The 18,097-nt window shown below is 41.3% G+C and overlaps 1 protein-coding gene across 6 annotated transcripts in view; it reads right to left on the bottom strand.

Annotated features, from left to right (window-relative positions):
* Positions 1-488: 488 nt before the first annotated feature.
* The window catches only part of Polq (polymerase (DNA directed), theta), an 83,679-nt gene continuing 66,070 nt past the window's right edge, over positions 489-18,097 (bottom strand). For 2 of the 6 annotated variants that reach the window (XM_006522733.4, XM_006522736.3), the window contains 9 exons: positions 17,446-17,620; positions 13,757-13,880; positions 13,071-13,192; positions 9,216-9,400; positions 6,527-6,638; positions 4,753-4,877; positions 2,933-3,086; positions 1,779-1,894; positions 489-1,407 (listed from right to left, as the gene is read on the bottom strand). In XM_006522733.4, the coding sequence (XP_006522796.1) occupies positions 1,294-1,407; positions 1,779-1,894; positions 2,933-3,086; positions 4,753-4,877; positions 6,527-6,638; positions 9,216-9,400; positions 13,071-13,192; positions 13,757-13,880; positions 17,446-17,620 (1,227 nt within the window). In that variant the 3' untranslated portion in view covers positions 489-1,293. Of the gene's footprint in view, positions 1,408-1,778; positions 1,895-2,932; positions 3,087-4,752; positions 4,878-6,526; positions 6,639-9,215; positions 9,401-13,070; positions 13,193-13,756; positions 13,881-17,445; positions 17,621-18,097 lie in introns of those variants that run through there. The other 4 variants (NM_029977.2, NM_001159369.1, XM_006522734.4 and 1 more) reach the window with 3 other exon arrangements.

Raw genomic sequence — 18,097 nt, 5'->3', positions numbered from 1 at the left:
AGTCAGGTGGACACAGTGGGCTGTGCTGGTACATGGGATATACACATTAGTCCCTGTCTAGAATTTGGAGCACAGGTCTGGAGGAGGTGGTAAGGAAGGTGTGGAGGGAGAATCATATAGATTCACTGGCTTCAACCCACTAGAAAACTGAGAGCAGTACAGATTTTCTTCTTGAGAAACACAGTATAGCTGATTATACATATATATGTGTGTGTGTGTCTATATATGATATAATATCCCAAGGAATAATGAAACAGGGGTGGCAGTTCATGCCTATAAATTCATCATTTAAGAATGGAGGAGTCAGGACTGAGAGTTTGGGGCCATCTTCTGCCCCCTTCCTCTCCCTTCCCATCCATCCAACTGTATCTGATGAAGCAAGTATCTCTTTTCATCATGATTAACACACACAAAAAAATCCTCTGATAAAGTACAAAGGTTTCTGATACTCTTCGACCAAATAGATTTTTAAAAATTAAAAACATTAATATAAATTCCCATAAATTTATTTGAACAGCAAAAAGATATATTAGTTATGAGTAAAGAAATCCAATGTTTTAAGCCTGAGAATTCTCTTCATATCATACCACAAATACAGGCACTAAGGGGCTAGCTAGCAAAGGGGCGTTTTCCTGGCCTGGCAGTGTTAGGTTCAAGTGCAATCAATGTCTAAGCTGACAGACACTTCTTATGGGGAACAGCTCATTTTAAGAGTGCTCTAAATCCTTCCTTGTTGGACCGCCGATGAGAAGAACAAGCGGCAACAGTTCATGAAAACTCATTCTAGATGCCTTTCACACAGCTTACTGTCTTATAGATTTTCAATTTGAGATTTTAAAATTCTACTTCAGAAGTTTTTACTGTAGAAAAAGATCACACAAACTGCATAACTCTAATGACTGGAGCTGAGCACTGCCCGTGGCTCTTGGGGGATTACATTATGAGTGCTGGAGTCCTTGACAGGAATAAAAATGGCCCTGAGGCAGCAGCTCCACTCCTTCACATTCTACACAGTTGAGAACCCAAAGTGCTAAGTGCATTTTTCAAGCATACATTCTGAGACTGTTTAACACTCCAATAAATTATGAAAGGCAAATTCATAGATACTCTTTGAGAGTGAGGATAACTAATAAATCTCCCCTCAAAGCCTTGTGACACCACAGGGGCTGGACTGAGGTATACATTAGAAACCCACTGGAGACCTGCTTGTTTAAGAGCAGGTCAAAGGGCAGACTCTATGCATTCTAAGTGACTGTCTACCAGGCTGCTCTGGGGATCTGGTTAACTGTACCATCACACATCAAAGTCCTTCAGCTCTCCCCAGCTGGCACCTATTTTCACTTTCACTTTCAGCTTCACAGAAAGTTTTATAGCACATTCCATTTCATTCTTGACAATCTGAGCCACCTGCAAATAAAGAAAAGAGGTTAATAAACTCCTTCCAATCAAAGGCTGTTCCCCAGCTCACCCACAGAGAAAGATAAACCAGACTGCTGCTCTACATTGTGTTTAAACACAATCAGAAATGAGCCAGGCATTCAGACTGCCCTGCACTGATGAGAAGTTCAGAACTTGGAAACCTCAGACAAACGTGTCTGCATCAAGCATCCCCTTACTTTCAGTGTGAAATTGAGCATGCTTGGCTTTTCTCCCCATAGGGATTCAACGTTTATGCAGCCAGCCTGTGGTAGAGAGGGTCCAATACATCGTACATGGCAAAGAACCGGTCATTCTGACCCCCACCATCTGCTGCCTACATAGTAGACTGAACAACATACCTGAACAACATCCTCTTCTGCCACTTCATATAAAAGCTCGTCGTGAAGTTGAAGGATGAAGAATCCTCCTCTCATGGGACAAAACATCCCTTTAAGTTTCCTCTTGGGCAACAATCCTGCTCCAAGAAAGAGAGCAAACCTGAGCAGCATGCCATCAGACTAGAGGGAAGTAGATTTTGTTTTATTTTGCTCTTAAAATTCCAAGTTTCTTAAGATTCCTTAACATTTTAAAACACACAGGTCTTGGAACAATCAAAAAAATACTGGCTGCTGCCTAGCAGGCAAACTCAAATACCCAATAACTTCATTGCAGAAAGAAGGAAGTAAACAAGATATGAAGCTTCTGAAACTTCTCTAACCTGTCTCTCTAAGGATCTTTCACTCTGAGAGGCATGGGGCCCGGGCACTACTTCAGGTACAGTCAATGTATTGAGCCACAGAGGATCCCTGCATGTGCAAAGTCAAACTCCTAACAGCACTACAGATGCTTGTGCTGGGTGTGCATTTTTGATCACCTCTCACAGATTAACAGATATGCAATACAAAATGGCAGGAATCCATCGTTTTATAAGTCAGACATCAAAGAGACTTACAGAGAAATACAAAATAAATTGACTTGGGACTAATTTTCTTCTGTTCCAAAAAGATTTACATTCATTAAAAAGGTGTTGCTTATGTTAAAATATGGTGTGCTGATGTGTGTACAGGTGTGGGTGTGTGTATGTGGGTACAGGTGCCTAAGGAGGGCAGAGGTGTTGGCTCCCTTGGAGCTGGAGTTACAAGCCACTGGGAGCCTTTTGATGTGGGTGCTGGGAACAGAAGCCAAGTCCTGTGCAAGAGTAGTATGCACTTTTAACCTCTGATCCATCTCTTCAGCGCCCCCTTTTTTATTTTTATTATTGTCTTAAAATGTTAAACCAAGCCTAAAAATTCTTTAATTTCCAATGTGGTAACTATAGCATATATAATCTATATAAATAATAATTCTTTGGTATCATTAATAATTTCCAAGTGTATAAAGACATCTGGTACCAAAATATTTTAAGATCTTTAGAAATGAAATATAAAATATGCCCTCCCCACACCCACCTTTCAGATGCAATCATTTTCACCATATTAGATCTACCAAGCACCTCACTGCTATATAGACAAACCTGTTCGGTCATTCTGGAGCATACTTTCCCGATGACCGTGGGATTTGAAGGTTGAACGGAAGGTCTCTAATTGCTTCTGAATATTAACTGTGGCTATTTTGACTATATCAGCAGCTGATCCCTGGACTGTTGTGTTGATGGCCTGACGTTCAGCCTATAAATGACAATTACAGGTACTTAATGATAGGTCTCAAGATGGTCTCAATTTGCCCTCAGTATCCACAGATCAGTTGTCATATGTGCACCAGAAGTTTGAAATGTGACCCAGGACATCGGCAGGTAGGCATCATCCTACAAATAACAATCTGCAGCCCTACCTTCTGGGCCACCCATATGAGAGTAGACTATGCATAAGATTGGATTGCTTTGATTTAAAAATCTTCAACGTTCAGTTAAGGATCCTTTTTAGCTGACTGAACTTAGAATGTATCTGTAGGTTGTAGAAAGCTGACAAGATCACAAGATCTTGAGGAAACATATCTGGGATCAGGAACCAACTAGTAGACAAAGACTTGGTACACCATCAGATTACAGAGAAAAGTCAACTCTATGCATGCAGTTTATATGCGCACACACACACACACACGAAAAATAATCTGGTTTTAACAGTCTTGCTTCAAAACACTTCTGTACCTGGAATAGCATCCAAGTAATTCCATATTTCTGATCATTATAGTCTCTTGGAAAAAAAAAAGCAACATAAACTCTCTCTGAATAAAAGTAGCATCATAAAAACTCAAATTACTTCCTTGATCTTTCATATGCAATGCATGACAGTCATCAAAAATTAACTAGGACAAGGAGTCAAGGCAATATAAATGCTGTTTGTTTGTTTGTTTGTTTGTTTGTTTTACATAAAATTAATGAAAACAAAAGGCCCAGCTAACATGATTGCTTGGTCCTGTCATGTAAGACCCTCCACCATGTCTTGTTTCTTGAAGAAGGCTCTCAAACGAGATTCAGCAGATATCTGCACCACACTCCTGGGCTTCCTAACATCTAGAACCTGCTTTCTTTGACAACAGTGGAGATACAAAAGGGAAGAGATATGGTCTTTGTCCTTAAGAGACTAAATCTTGTGGAGAGGTTGGTAGGAAAGAAAAGAAACCAGATAAGATGGTGGTGACAGTGACACAAGGTAGGATAGTTGGTGGTGGCAGAGGCAGTGGGGGACTGGCAGAGTCTAAGCTGGGGAACAGATAGCAGTCACAGCAACTTGTTAAGTAGAACACTAATAACAAGACTGTAATAATTTAAAACAGTAAAAAGAATAAGTAGAACTAAGAGTATGCAAGTCTAACAATGGGAAAATGTTAGCAAATGTGTGACATGAGAAAGCAGGAAGTGGAAAGCAGTGGAGTTGGTGCTGAGCATGGCAGTGCAGGTCTCCAGTCTCAGATATACAGGAGGCTGAGGCAGGAGCATCCCAATTTTAAGGCTTTCCTGTATTATAAGGGTGAGCCTGGGCAACTTAGGCTCTCTCTGAGAGTTGTAGGAGGGAAGGAGGACAAACAGGGATGAAGATGGGAATATACTTCAGCATTAAAGTGCTTGCCTATTACGACTATGACCAAAAGTTCAACCCCAGCCCTGGAAAGAAAAGTATTTACTTACAACCAGTCACCAAAACTAATAAATATCACACTGAAGTATTAAGTGACCAGCTGTTTGTCATCACTCCAACAGTCCTTTATAAAACCAATGGCTAACTTTGTTTATTCAAAGATCTAATTATGAAGAGTTCCTTAAAGGAACATTACAGTCTTTTTTGAATATTAAATGTCATTGAAATGTTAAAACTCAGAAAATTTTCAACATACGTGTGCTTTATGATAAGGATTGTCGTCTTTGATTCCTGGCAAATATCTACGTCTTCCCAAAATTGTCTCAACAAATCCATTTTTTCTACAGTTCTTCACTGTGTCCCTCATGAAATGATTAATCCCTAAAAGAAAATACAAAAACAGTTATAACCAAAATCTTCCTGTGTATCATTGTATACAAATACAACAAAATCCCACAGTGCCTCCCGGTTTTCCTTTGTTCTTGTTCCCTGACTCACAGCAGCCCTTGCTCCTCCTGTCACACAGTGTCATGACTAGATCATCTGCATTCATCTCCATTCTAACCTCTGGAGGTCATGTCTATGTGCTCCTGAATGTGGGGTTCCCACCACCTCTTTCCCTCTCACCATTTTTCTGTCATACTCCTACTTCTTAAATTTCAACTCCAAGTTTGGGGGGTGGGGGGTGGGGAACATCATCTATCAAATGCCTCAGAATATGCACAACCCCAAACCCACACAGCGACATAGAGCTTGCAGAAAGTAGGCGGCAGCTGAAAAAACCCTCACTGGATTACCTACGACTTGGTGTGATTCTAATCACTTTTAATTATTTTCAACAGTCTTCTATCCTTGCAAGAATTAAGGCAATTTTTACTCAAATTTCAGGGAAAAAAATCAGAAACATGGGGTGGTTAAAAAAAAAAAAGGCACCTACAATATCTCAATCCAACAGTAACTCCAGTTAAGCGTGAACTGCCTGCTTTCAGCCATAGGAAGTTCAATCCTCTATCAGTGAGCAGTGTCCACTGAAGACTGTGTGGCTCTCAGAGGATCAATACTACTTCTAGATGCTTTCCCCTTCTCCTCCACATCAAGGACAGGGGTCAATCCACAAACTAGAGCAGACACTTTGCTTGGAAGACCTGACAAGGTGAGAAATAAATACATTCTCCTTCCTACCGGCTGCTCTCTGCCAGGTATGTTAAGGAGAACTGAAGCTCTGTGAGAACATGAATTAGGTCTCCTGTTTAGTGTTCCTTCTACAAGGCCCACGACTGTTTCAAATATGGTGAGTTATCTACAAAGCTCAGTAGCTTCATCCCAGAGCCTCTCACTTCTGCATAGATCCATTCTGCCTTTCTTCCTGACAGTACTTTTGATACATGGCCAGTGGCTTTCTGAGTACTATGACTTCATTCTTGCAAAGAAAAAACAAAACAATACAAGCCTCTCAGCAGCACAGGCTTTTTCAAGGGACTACTGATTGGCCCCTTTTCTCATTCATTTTTTTCACATATTACATACCAACCGCAGCTTTTCCCCCACTTCTCTCCTCCCCCAAACCTCCCCTTTCCCCCATCTTCTATATCTTGGCTGAAGCACAGAATATCTGACTACATGCAGCTGTCAAACTTCACAGAAGTATGTATATGAAAACAGTGGACTTTAATTGTATATAAATTATACTTTGATAAGCCTTTAAAAGAAGAGAAAATTTAAAGTATGTAAACTGCTCTATCATAACAGTCACTCAGAGTTTCTACCACAAATAATAAATGTTTTACTGTCAATCTAAAGCGATCTAAACCTCACCTACAGTGTGCAGCACAGATAGCAAGTGTGCCTGCTTACGTCTGGCTCTGCCTTTATTTACACAAGCTGATCTCACCAAATAATGACAGTAAGCTGCATGCTACTTGTCCTCAATAATTCCTGGTAAAACTTCTGATTAATTACTATTTAATAAATTTCTGTGGTATGAATTTAATTAATGTGGTGAGCAGCTACAAGGCCCTTAACTTTCTTACCTTTATATCTGGACTTGAAAGAGTCAATGTAGGAAGCAGCATCATTTTCTTTAATGCCCATCTGCTCTCCTAAAGATTTAGCTCCCATTCCATATATAATTCCATAGCAAATCTAAAAGGGAGGCATTATGCTCAGTAGATTGAAGGTCACAACCATATGAAACTTAAGAATACAGTATTCATTAGAATTGATACCTTGGTAAACTTTTTACTTCACAGTGAAACAAAGAAATAATTAGTGGGTTGGACCCACAGAAGCTGTTGCCCAGCAAACATCTGGTCTGCCTTTGAGCATTACTTTGCACGTGTGTGTAACAATATAAAGAGTGAGAGCAGTCAAAGTAGGAAGATTGATTTCTGTGTTTCCACCAGCCATTAGAGCAAGTTTTATTCTCCAGGGTATCTCAGTGGTGTCTGCTAAGGAGATGCCTAGAAGTCTGAAAAGAAAGTTTTGCAAATATTCCTGTCCTTGCCCACTGGTAAGACAGGAGCAAACAGTTTGAGAATAGGGGAAACTTTTCTAGAAAGAAATATCTTCAACTTAGAGCTACCTAAAGTCTAACATCCCACAAATGCAAAATTCATCTGGATTAAGTATTAAACAAGCCAGTAGAATTTGCTGAAGAAGGCAGAGGCGAGATAGCTCAGGAGTTAAGAGCACTGGCTGCTCTTTGAGAGGTCATGAGTTTAATTCCCAACAACCACATGGTGACTTACAACCATCTGTAATTGGATCCGATGCCTTTTCTGGTATATCAGTGACAGTGTGCTCATATACATAAAATAAATAAATAAATCTTTTTTTTTTAAAGTATTAAACAAAACCTTGGAAGTAAACTTTGGGAGCTATACAGTTATAGCAGGCCCTGCCTGGATTCATGCATGATCTTGCCACAGCCACCTGATCTTTTTATAACTAAATGCTTTCATCCAAAACATGGAGATTTGTATTACGAGACTGTTGGCAATAAAAAGTAATGACTTGTGGGTATTTAGGAAACTGACACAATACAAACTCCATATGAATGGTGAATAAAATATGAAAAGAGAACTTTCTGCTGGGGGGTGGTGGTCTTTTAGTCAGGCAAGCAGATCTCTAAATTCGAGGCCAACTGGATCTACAGAGTAACCAGGTCAGCCAGATCAACTGAGAAAACCTGTCTCAAAACAAAACAAAACAATAATAAAAACCAACCAAACAACAACAAAAAGGATAACTTGTTTATCAGATGAAATGCTGTCAAAATACTAAAAACTTTTAATGTGACACACTAGGGGAACCCCATCCTCTTAAGTATTTTGTAGTATTTTTAAATTTTGTTTTAAGATAGGATCTTACTGTGAAGTTGTGGCTGGCCTGACTTGCTATGCAGATCAGACTGACCTTGAATTCAGGACTCTGCAGAGGCCACCTCCATCATGCCTGCCTGTGCCCTGGGGCATGATAGTGTGTGTCATCACACCAGGCCAAGAGCTTTTTTTACTTTAAACCTCTATTTATTCTTCCTTCTGACTTTTAAAACTATTTTGTTGTGATTCCAAGTGTACTTGTCTGCTTTAGTTTAGTGTGGCCTGAAATCTCCACAAAACTTGGGGATTGGATCACTTGGTGCATATTGAGACAGAGCACACACTGTTTGAGCATGCTCACGGCCGCATCAGGCCAGCACTGATGAACACAGACAACATCCCCCTGGAAAACTAGATTCAGAAGTCAGATATACTAACTGATGTTCCCTACTTCTCCTGACTCCACCACTCAAATATGTGTAAACAAATATCTAACATTATGTCTGCTCTATCTTCTATAAAACAGGGATATAAATGACACCTGTCTCAAGAGTGGGTTATACTAGTAATTATCTTATATTCCATTTTGTTACAATCACTGGCATTCAATATTTCCTCATCTCCTTATATTTATCACTTTTGTTCTTTTCCTATATGTTCAGTACTCATATGTACATTTATTAACATATTTATATACATATATATTTTACTAGACTCCACATATCAGAGTAAATATGCATGTTTTTCTTTCAGAGATTGTGTGGCCTCATTAATATTATATATTATATGTCCTTTATATTTTCCTCCAAGTTTTTAACATCATCTTTTCTTTAGAGTTGCATTGTATTCAAATGTACTCACATAACAAATTTTAATTATTCATTCATTTTTCATGGGCAACAATAGCAGTAATAAACTTTGTCTTTACATATGAAAAAAGAGTGGGTTATAAGGGTTAGTTACTAAGGGTTTGACTCTTGGTAAATGCAGATTCAGGAGAGGAGGAGCAGAGCTAGCTCTTTCAACAGGGATGGGGACAGGTGTTGGTGCTGAGCTGAGCTGCACTGGAGAGAGGAAGCATCTCCCACCAGCTAAGTCTGGGATGAGAACCTGGAGAAGGTCTCTAGAAAATGCCATCTGACTTCCCACAGGGTGTGCGGATGGGAAATGTTAGGTTGGTATTACTCTAGCTAGGAAACAGTAACTTGACATTTGTCATGTCTGTGACTAACAATGACCCAATGTAAAAGTGCAAGATAGCCGCTGAACAGCTCAAAGCTCTGTCATCCATTGCAATCCAATTCTATTTTCAAAACCATTAGAGACTACCTTCAAATGAAATTGTTGTGAGCATTTAATTAATTCTTTCTGTTATCTGAGGCTCGTGCACTAGGTTCACCTGCTTTGCGTGCTGCCTCAGATCGTCACCAACAGCATCAGGCTCAATCATCTTCCACTCGGCAGCAATGCTCCTGAACACATCCGCTCCCGTATTTAAGACTTGAATGAGACGACAGTCACGAGACAAGTGAGCCAGGATCCTCAGTTCAAGCTGAGAGTAGTCGGCAGCCAGGATCAGCCCACCTGAAAAGCACACTCCTTTAAAAGCTAGTACAGCTCACACTGCAAGTGAGCAAGATGGCAGATATGCAGCTGTATAATTGTAAGGTTGGTGTTCAAAGTTAAAGCCTTACTTCAAGTTCAATAAAGTTTGTTTCTGTGCATTAGGTTTTTAAGTTTTCACTTGTCTGTAATATATATGAATGTGGGGTATTGGGCTAAACATAGACAGTGTGGTTTCCAGTCGAGCTGAGGTCTGAACCCTGGGACCTGGTGGTGATAATTCACCTACATAGGATGGAAGGAATTCTCTCATGTATCCTGGAAACTCTGGCTCCTGTCAAAGTTACCGCCCCCACAACCCCCACAGGAGAAGCATGGTTAGTAGTCACATAGTCAAAGTCCCAAGCTTCTGACCTTCAGGCTAAACTCCTCCCCAGTTACCTAGCAACAGTAAACAGCAGCATACCATAAAAAGGGCTGTTTGGCCCCACCTCACTCTCTCACTCTCTTGCTCTTACTCTCCTCTCTCCTCTCCTTACTCTCCTCTCTTCCTTTCTCCTCATTCTCCCTTTTACTCTCTAGCCTTTCTTCTCTCTCTCTCTCTCTCTCTCTCTCTCTCTCTCTCTCTCTCTCTCTCTCTCTCTCTCCCTCCCTCCTTTTCCCCTTTCTCTCCTCTTGGACATGGCCGGTCTCTCTCTCTCTCTTTTCACCTTCTCTCTTTCCCCCTGCCTTTCTATATATAATAAAGCTCTAAAACCATAGACTGTCTGTTCAAGGCCCGTTGCACAGACTCTCACCTGTGTGGGAACCACTCTCCCTAAGCCCTCCCCCCACATAACCCCGGGACTTCAGGGTATCTCTCCGGGACCCCAGTCAGGAACTACCCCTTGTCCACCCCCATCCAGTGGGGTCAGTGGCTTAGATGCCCACCCGGGGCTGAGTGGAAAGCATCTGGCAGCCCTCCTGCATCTGCCTGCCCAGAGCATAAGAGAAACTCTGGCTGGATGTGGCCTATCCTCCCTCCCCCCTCATTCCCAAGCCCCCTTTAGTTCCCACATATGAAGCCACATCTAGTATCTGTCCTTTGACAGTGGGTGCCTTGCTTAGTATTCCCACAGCACCTAGCATACAATCTACAACAGTTCTCTCATGCTTCTCCTGCTCCTTATGGTAAGAGACTTAAATTTCCCTTTATACTACTGAAAATATATACACAACAGGATAACAGAAAACTTCTCGTAGATCATACCCATGAGAGATGGCTGTTGGTGACTGGGACTCAAGCAGGCTCACAGAGGTCAGGAGGCCATGTCTGACCTAGGTCCTCTGCATGTTATGGTTGTATAGCCTGGTGTTCTTGCAGGACTCCTAATAGTGGGAGTGGGGGTGTCTCTGACTCTTGCCTGCCTTTGTGTCTCCTTTTCCTCACATTGAGTTGCCTCATCCAGCCATGATGGGGGAATAATACGTGTCTGGTCTTATTGTAACTTCTTATGGTATGTTTGGCTTATGTCCCTAGGAGGCTGCTCTTTTCTGTGGGGAGGTGGAGGGGGATGGATCTGAAGGAAAGAGAGATTGGGGGAAGAGACTGGAAGAAGGGAGGGAGGGTAAAGTGCAGTTGGGACAAATAATAAAATATACTTTATATCTCTAAAAAAGAGAAATGTCTATTGAACAAATAAGTAATGGACAAAGTGGTGTGCAGTAAGTGTATGTTAAGTGTGCTTTGGTTCAACAATATCAAATATATTCAGTGAAAAAATCAAGTTAGCAGTAGGAGAAGAAAAGAACTAAGGGAATAAGACAAGCTTCTTTGGACTGCAAAGAGCTTAATAAGAAAACTTCCAACACAAAAAACAAAGGTTATGATCAAAGTAGGAAAAGATATTTTAGCTGCTACTACACAGGATGAGTGGTTGCTAAAAATCCATGACAGACTTTATACATAAGTTCACTGAAATAACAGACAGAAGAGCCTCAAGTACAATAAAAACACTGAATTTCACTACAATAAGAGGACTGGAAATTACACCTATAGTCAGTAATAAATTTCTTCACTTAAAATGGCAGCATCCAGAATTCTTCCCAAGATACTCAGGTAAGTGTGCAAGGCACACTCAGATGCTACTCCTGAGAAGCAAAAGGTCAGCCTTTTGCCCATCGGCAGCAATCACCCTGACACAATTGGGCTGATTGTAATCTGTGACTCAGCAAACAAACTGATAGAACTATGGTGCAAACTGAGCATACACAGGTTAAACTGGGTTATAGTCCCACTTCTTATTTTATTTTGAGACAAGGACTCACTGTGTAGCTATGGTTGGCCTAGAACTCACAGATCTGCCTGCCTCTGCTAGGATTGAAAGTGTGTACCACCAGGTCCATCTACTCCCATTTCTTACTGATAAGCACAAGCCTTTAATATAAAAATGTTAGGTGAAAAGCCCAAACATAGAAGTATATACAGAATGAGAACTCTCAGGTAAAAGTCAAGAGCGCACATAGCCAAAGCTATGTACACCTGCAAAAGAAATCCTGGCAAATCTATAATAATTATTTAATGAAATAAACAACAATGAAGAATTATCACTGAGGAAGGAGGTGATGAGGTGAATAGCTGTGGTGTCTGAATGCTAGCACCTCTGCAAACCCTGCAGGATGGGGTGTTCCCTCTGATCTGAGGAAACTGATACTATAGCTTGGGCCTATGAGGTAAGCAAGTAGAAATAGCAATAATTCAGAAAAAAGTTGTACATCAAATGAGCACCAGAACACACACAGGAATCCCTTTGCCACTAATGTGGGTTGCAAACAAGTTTATCCTTCAAAGCAATCCTTCTAAAAAGATGAACCTGCTTTGTCAAAGGCCATCTGTGCTCTGTAGGATCTGGTGAGAATTTTCAAATACTGGAACTTGGGGAATCTGTACAATGTGGCAGCTAGGAAACTTCAAATCATGAGCATGCTTCACACTAAATTGCTATTGAGCAACATGGCTTTTAAATGCAGCCATGCTCTGTCCTCACTGGGAAGATCCCTTGCACCACGCAGCGCCGAGGCTTCCTTGGGTTAGACTGGACTTTGTAGGCTGATAGTTCACACTTACCAAGCAAAGCTGTCAACAAAGTTACCTCATCAGATTGTGAGTTCATTATGGAAGGTAGCTTCTGACAGAACTTGTAACAATTTTATTTACCTAGACTACCCACTGGTAAAGAGAAATGGGCACAGTAATCGTAGGGTAATTAAGGAGCTGGGTTACAACCTCCAGGTATTTTGATGACAAACAAGTGAAGGACTTAAGGCTGAAGTTTGCCTGGCAAACTTCCTACTCATGCAGTAGGAAGCAGGCAGACATGATTAGAACCACAGGAGCAAAGAAATCAGACAGGAACTCTCACCTGCTATTCCAAGTCAGTGGAGGCAAGCAAGGAAAGACACTTCCTCACCAGTGAGGCCCCACACAGAAGCAAAGGCAAAGGAGGATGGGCAGAGTCAGCTACATTTTGCAGAGGCTTACACAGCATTAGCACACAGTACTTACTACTGAGATATACCACAGTGGTACTGGGGCAGGCACAGCATCAAGCACAGGAGAGATGAAGAGCATAATGCACAGCTGTAAATCCTACTCACAATTCAGGACTTCTCAGTGCCTACAAACAACCCATAGCAACGAGGAGCCCCTTACCTGGGAAAGGCACAAAGGCATGGCGCATGCTCACTGAAAATGGCACCCCTCTATCTGAGGCCTTCTCTTCCATCTGTGTTCTGTGCCCGGGGTGCAGGCCATAAACCTTCTTATCTTGTCCTCTGTAGTACAAATAAAATCATCAGCTAGAACATTACAAGTCTCAGATCCATGCTAGGTCTGATTTATAATAAAAAAAGTATTCCTATCAAAGAAACCTAAACAACTAACCTGAAACCCACCCCAAAGTGTAAGACATTAGAGCCCTGTTAGCAAACACTCAGTAAAACATGGAGCTACTTCTGTAAGCACCGCCCCATAAACTGCTTGTGAGACACCTCAACCCCACTTAACTGCACAAACCTCTAACCAGACCTAATGTAAACTATCTAGTCGCTTCCTCTTATTAAGTGTATGTGGGGGCAAGGGACACTGTTGACATGGCTAGCCACTGCACTTCCATATTTGGCAAATCACACCATGGTTAACTCTAGCATTAACTCTAGGGCAAGTCTGCTGTCATTACCATCAACCAGCTTCATCCATCACAGGATTTGAAATGGATGACATCTAGAACCAAAATGGTCTGTCTGGAATATAAACCACTGCACAGTTTTATACAATAGGGTCTTTAGAGCCATCACACTCTCGAAAGAATAATGTCAATATAGAGAAATGAAACTTACATTGCCATTGGGAACCGGCCTTTTGGAGCTTGAGAAGGTGGGCTCTCCCTTACTAGTGTTGGCATTTTAATCTCAAAATCTCTTGGCACATTCTGGATATTGGGTTCTGTAAAGGTTATCCGTCCTAAAAATCAAGAAGAAAAACAATTAGAAAAATAAACCTGACAATCACCAATTGATAGCTTTTGTAGCTCAGAATGATCTTTTGTCAATCCAACTGGGGCTGGCAGGATGGTTCAATGGGTAAAACACTTGGCTTTCTAGCCTGACAACTCAAGGCAAATCTCCAGATTCCACACAGTAGGAGACAACTGACTCTAACAGTTGTCTGCTTACTCCTACAAAAGTGACATAGAGCAAATGAATGCAAATGCACACACTAACAATAAATAAATGTAATAAAAAGATCTTAAAAGCATACTCAACAATGCTAGGCTAAGATTATATTTCAAGTTTTCTGCATTTTCACAGATTAATAGTAAGCACAGGTCCTAGAGTACTACCGGAAGATCCAGCAATACCACACCTAGGCATATACCCAGAAGATGCTCCAACATGTAATAAGGACACAAGCTCCACTATCTTCCACTTTCCAGCCTTATTTATAATAATCAGAAGCTGGAAAAAACCCAGATGTCCCTCAACAGAGGAATGGATACAGAAAATGTGGTACATTTACACAATGGAGTACTACTCAGCTATTAAAAACAATGAATTCATGAAATTCTTAGGCAAATGGTTGGATCTGAAGGATACCATCCTGAGTTAGGTAACCCAATCACAAAAGAACTCACATGATATGTACTCACTGATAAGCAGATATTAGCCCAGAAACTTAGGATATGCAAGATACAATTTGCAAAACACATGAAACTCAAGAAGAAGGAAGACCAAAGTGTGGATACTTCGCTCCTTCTTAAAATGGGGAACAAAATACCCATGGAAGGAGTTACAGAGACAAAGTTCGGAGCTGAATGGAAGGAAGGACCATCCAGAGACTGCCCCATCCAGGGATCCATCCCATATACAACCACCAAACACAGAAACTATTGCATATGCCAGAAAGATTTTGCTGACAGGACCCTGACATAGCTCTCTGTTGTGAGGCTATGCCAGTGCCTGGCAAATACAGAAGTGGATGCTCACAGTCTTGGATGAAACACAGGGCCCCTAATGAAGGAACTAGAGAAAGTACCCAAGGAACCAAAGGGGTCTGCAACCCTATAGGAGGATCAACAATATGAACCAACCAGTACCCCCAGAGCTGTGTCTCTAGTTGCATATGTAGTAGAGGATGGCCTAGTTGGCCATCAATGGGAGGAGAGGCCCTTGGTCTTGCGAAGATTATATGCCCCAGTACAGGGGAATGCCAGGGCCAGGAAGCAGAAGTGGGTGGGTTGAGAAGCAGGGCAGGGGGAGGGTATAGGAGGCTTGGGGGATAGCATTTGAAATGTAAATGAAGAAAATATCTAATAAAAAAATTAAAAATTTTAAAAAAGGTCCTTCTGAAAGTAATCAGCTACAACAGTGTGCACTTCACTCAGCTAGGTCTCTAGAAACAATGGATTGACAGGAACACCCTGGTATACCGAGCTATCTAGGCCTATCACAGAATGAGCAAGGGAGCAGGTGACAGGAGCAGACACACTGGCCAAGCAAAGCTGCTAATGCCGGGCAGCTGGGGTCAGGGCACAGGACACAGCACCTGGGACGGAGCAGGTGGACACTGACCAGGACAACTGGGACAGTGATAGATCTACTGCAATGAGAGGCAGCCTCACCTTAGCACCATTATTCAAGAGTCAGCAACACTGACACACTGGGAAACTAGAAACAGATATGAAATATAATATTTAATGAGCCTTTATAATTGGTATAATAGTCAATAATACAGAAATAGAAGTTTTGCTGATCATGATTTCATGATTAGAATTTATTTTCATTGATGTTTACTCATGCTTTGTCATTTATTTTGACCTTCCTTTTTGTTGGCCACTAACTCAACTAATCGTCCTGTGCAGTGTGCTGAGGAGGTGAGACTTTGCCTCCTTCTGCTTTGTGACATGAAACGAGCCATTAAATGAAAATTATGTTAAAGCTACCAAGAATTAAACTCTTACTTGCTTGCTACAAGCTAAGTAACAAAGATCTCAAGGAGTTTACTTAGGAAAATAATGTCCAAGCCATTTAAAATATTTATTTCATTAGAAGGTGAAATTATATGTAGTGACTGCTAAGAGTCCATTTCCATGAAGACTATCACAAAGCAAGGGCGATAACGAGTCCCCAAAGTGGTGTTTGGAGAAAAAAATGCTCTTGCTTTGTGTAGCAACCAAGTTTCCCCTCCTTAGCACACTGCACAGGACAATTAATTGAGTTAGTGGCCAACAAAAAGGCTCATTAAATATTCTATTTCTAAAGTAAAAATACAGTAGAGTTGACAAGTACCAAATAGGTATGTAACCCTCTGAAACACTTAAGCTGATGTTGTTTGGGCAACATGTGGCCATGTGAATGATAAATGTCCCACACGGGCTCAAGCATTGAACACTTGGTCCCTGGTTGGTGGTGCTGTTTGAGGAGGTTATGGAACTTTTAGAAGGTGTAGCCTTGCTGGAGAAAGTACATCCTAGGGCAGGCTTTGGGGGTTTACAGCCTCACCCCAGCTTCCTGCTTGCTCCCTCTGTTTCCTTTGTAGAGATGAAATAGAATGTGTTTTCTGTCCCTGCGGTCATGCCATGCCTTTGCTGCTCTGATGGACTCTATTCCCCCTAGAACCTTAAGGCAAATTAAGCCTTTCGTCCTTCAGTTGCACTGGGTCATGGCATTTCATCATAGACACAGAAAAAATAACTAATATACATTAAGTATTTCATTTAGCTTCTAATATTAACAAATGTTCCAAAGTGAAACTTAAATATCAACAAGGCAAGAGATGGCTAGGAAGAAACAAGACATGAGCTTGTTAGGGACAAAGGCAAAGAGAAAGTTATTCAGAAAAAGAACTACAGCCAGACACAAGACAACAGTGTCCAGCAGTATTTGTCCTCTATAAACAACACAGCCAGGGATGCAGGAAGTTCTTTTATACAAGAGAGCTCTGAGAAACTGATATGGTGCAGACCTTGTCTCAGTTCTCAACAGCAGAATTCAACTCTTCATTTCTGCTTTCAGACTCCACCCATCTAAACACCTCCTCTGTGCATGTGTTAAACTGCCCTCTCTTCCCATGAACATCATGTTTGACAAGTAACTGCCTAGAAAATTAGCAATTTTTCTTTGTGTCACACTTGTCTCTATTCCAAGACATCCATGTGAGATCCAGAAAATCCTACACCTTTCTTTTCCATTTGTGTAAAATGAGAGAGTTGACAATACCAATATCCCTGGGCCTACAGAGACCCATCTAGAAGTGAAGGTTTAATCAAGTTAGCTAAGGACACCAAGTCAAATACAGACTCAAATACCGAATCCTGTGCCAAAGAAAGCATTCTTTCAGACTCGCTCCAGTTGTGCTTCCTAGGACCTAGGTGCTGTCTGCCTGTGTGTGGCGGTACTGAGGAATTTCTAAGTGCAGTAGATCTTCACAGGTTTGCAAATCTGGGTCTCCAGGTCATCACAAGCAGACATTACATATGAAAATCTTTCCTTTCACAACCGGACAACTCATAGCTCATGCTTCTCCTCACCTGTAGCCGTGTGTGACTGTGACACCGGGTAGATCCTCTCCATTCTGAGAAGGGGGTTCAGGTGCTTTTCCCGCTGCAGAGGGAAGACCACCTTGGTAATAGCATTACTGATTCTTCTCCATTCCAGTATCAGGCCTGGTAAAGGATGCAAGCCCTTTAATTTATTTAAAATATCCTGGAAAGAAAGATAACAAGATAAGGTTGGAATACTGTCCAACTCCAATAGCAAATCAGACTGTTTCTTAGATAAGACAAGACATCTCAAAATTTAGTCTCATAAATCCTATATCCACAACTGTCATTGTCTGGGTGTTTTTAGAAGTTCCTGTAATGATAACTTTGTAAGTACAGTTCATAAGACAGCAGTATGGAAATTTATACCTATTAAAAAGACAAAATCAATAGAACATCAGCTTCATGAAGCATCTGCCTCCCACATCCCAAGAGTTTACAGCATCTCTTTTCCTTGTGTTTTTCCTCATCCATCCTGTCAGTGATTAGAGGCATCCTAGGAGTCCCCCTCCTTGCCCTGATACAGGATCTACATTATCAAGAACATCACGAGGCATTTATTTAAAAGCAGATGTTTCTGATTCCACGATCCTTAAGAATAGAAACTAAGGAGGCAAAAGGACCAGCCAGGCTAACAAAC

Source organism: Mus musculus, chromosome 16 (genome assembly GCF_000001635.26).
Source record: "Mus musculus strain C57BL/6J chromosome 16, GRCm38.p6 C57BL/6J".
Classification (NCBI taxonomy): Eukaryota; Metazoa; Chordata; class Mammalia; order Rodentia; family Muridae; genus Mus; species Mus musculus.
Note: the sequence above shows the minus strand (reverse complement) of the source record. Positions and strands in the feature narration are given on the sequence as shown.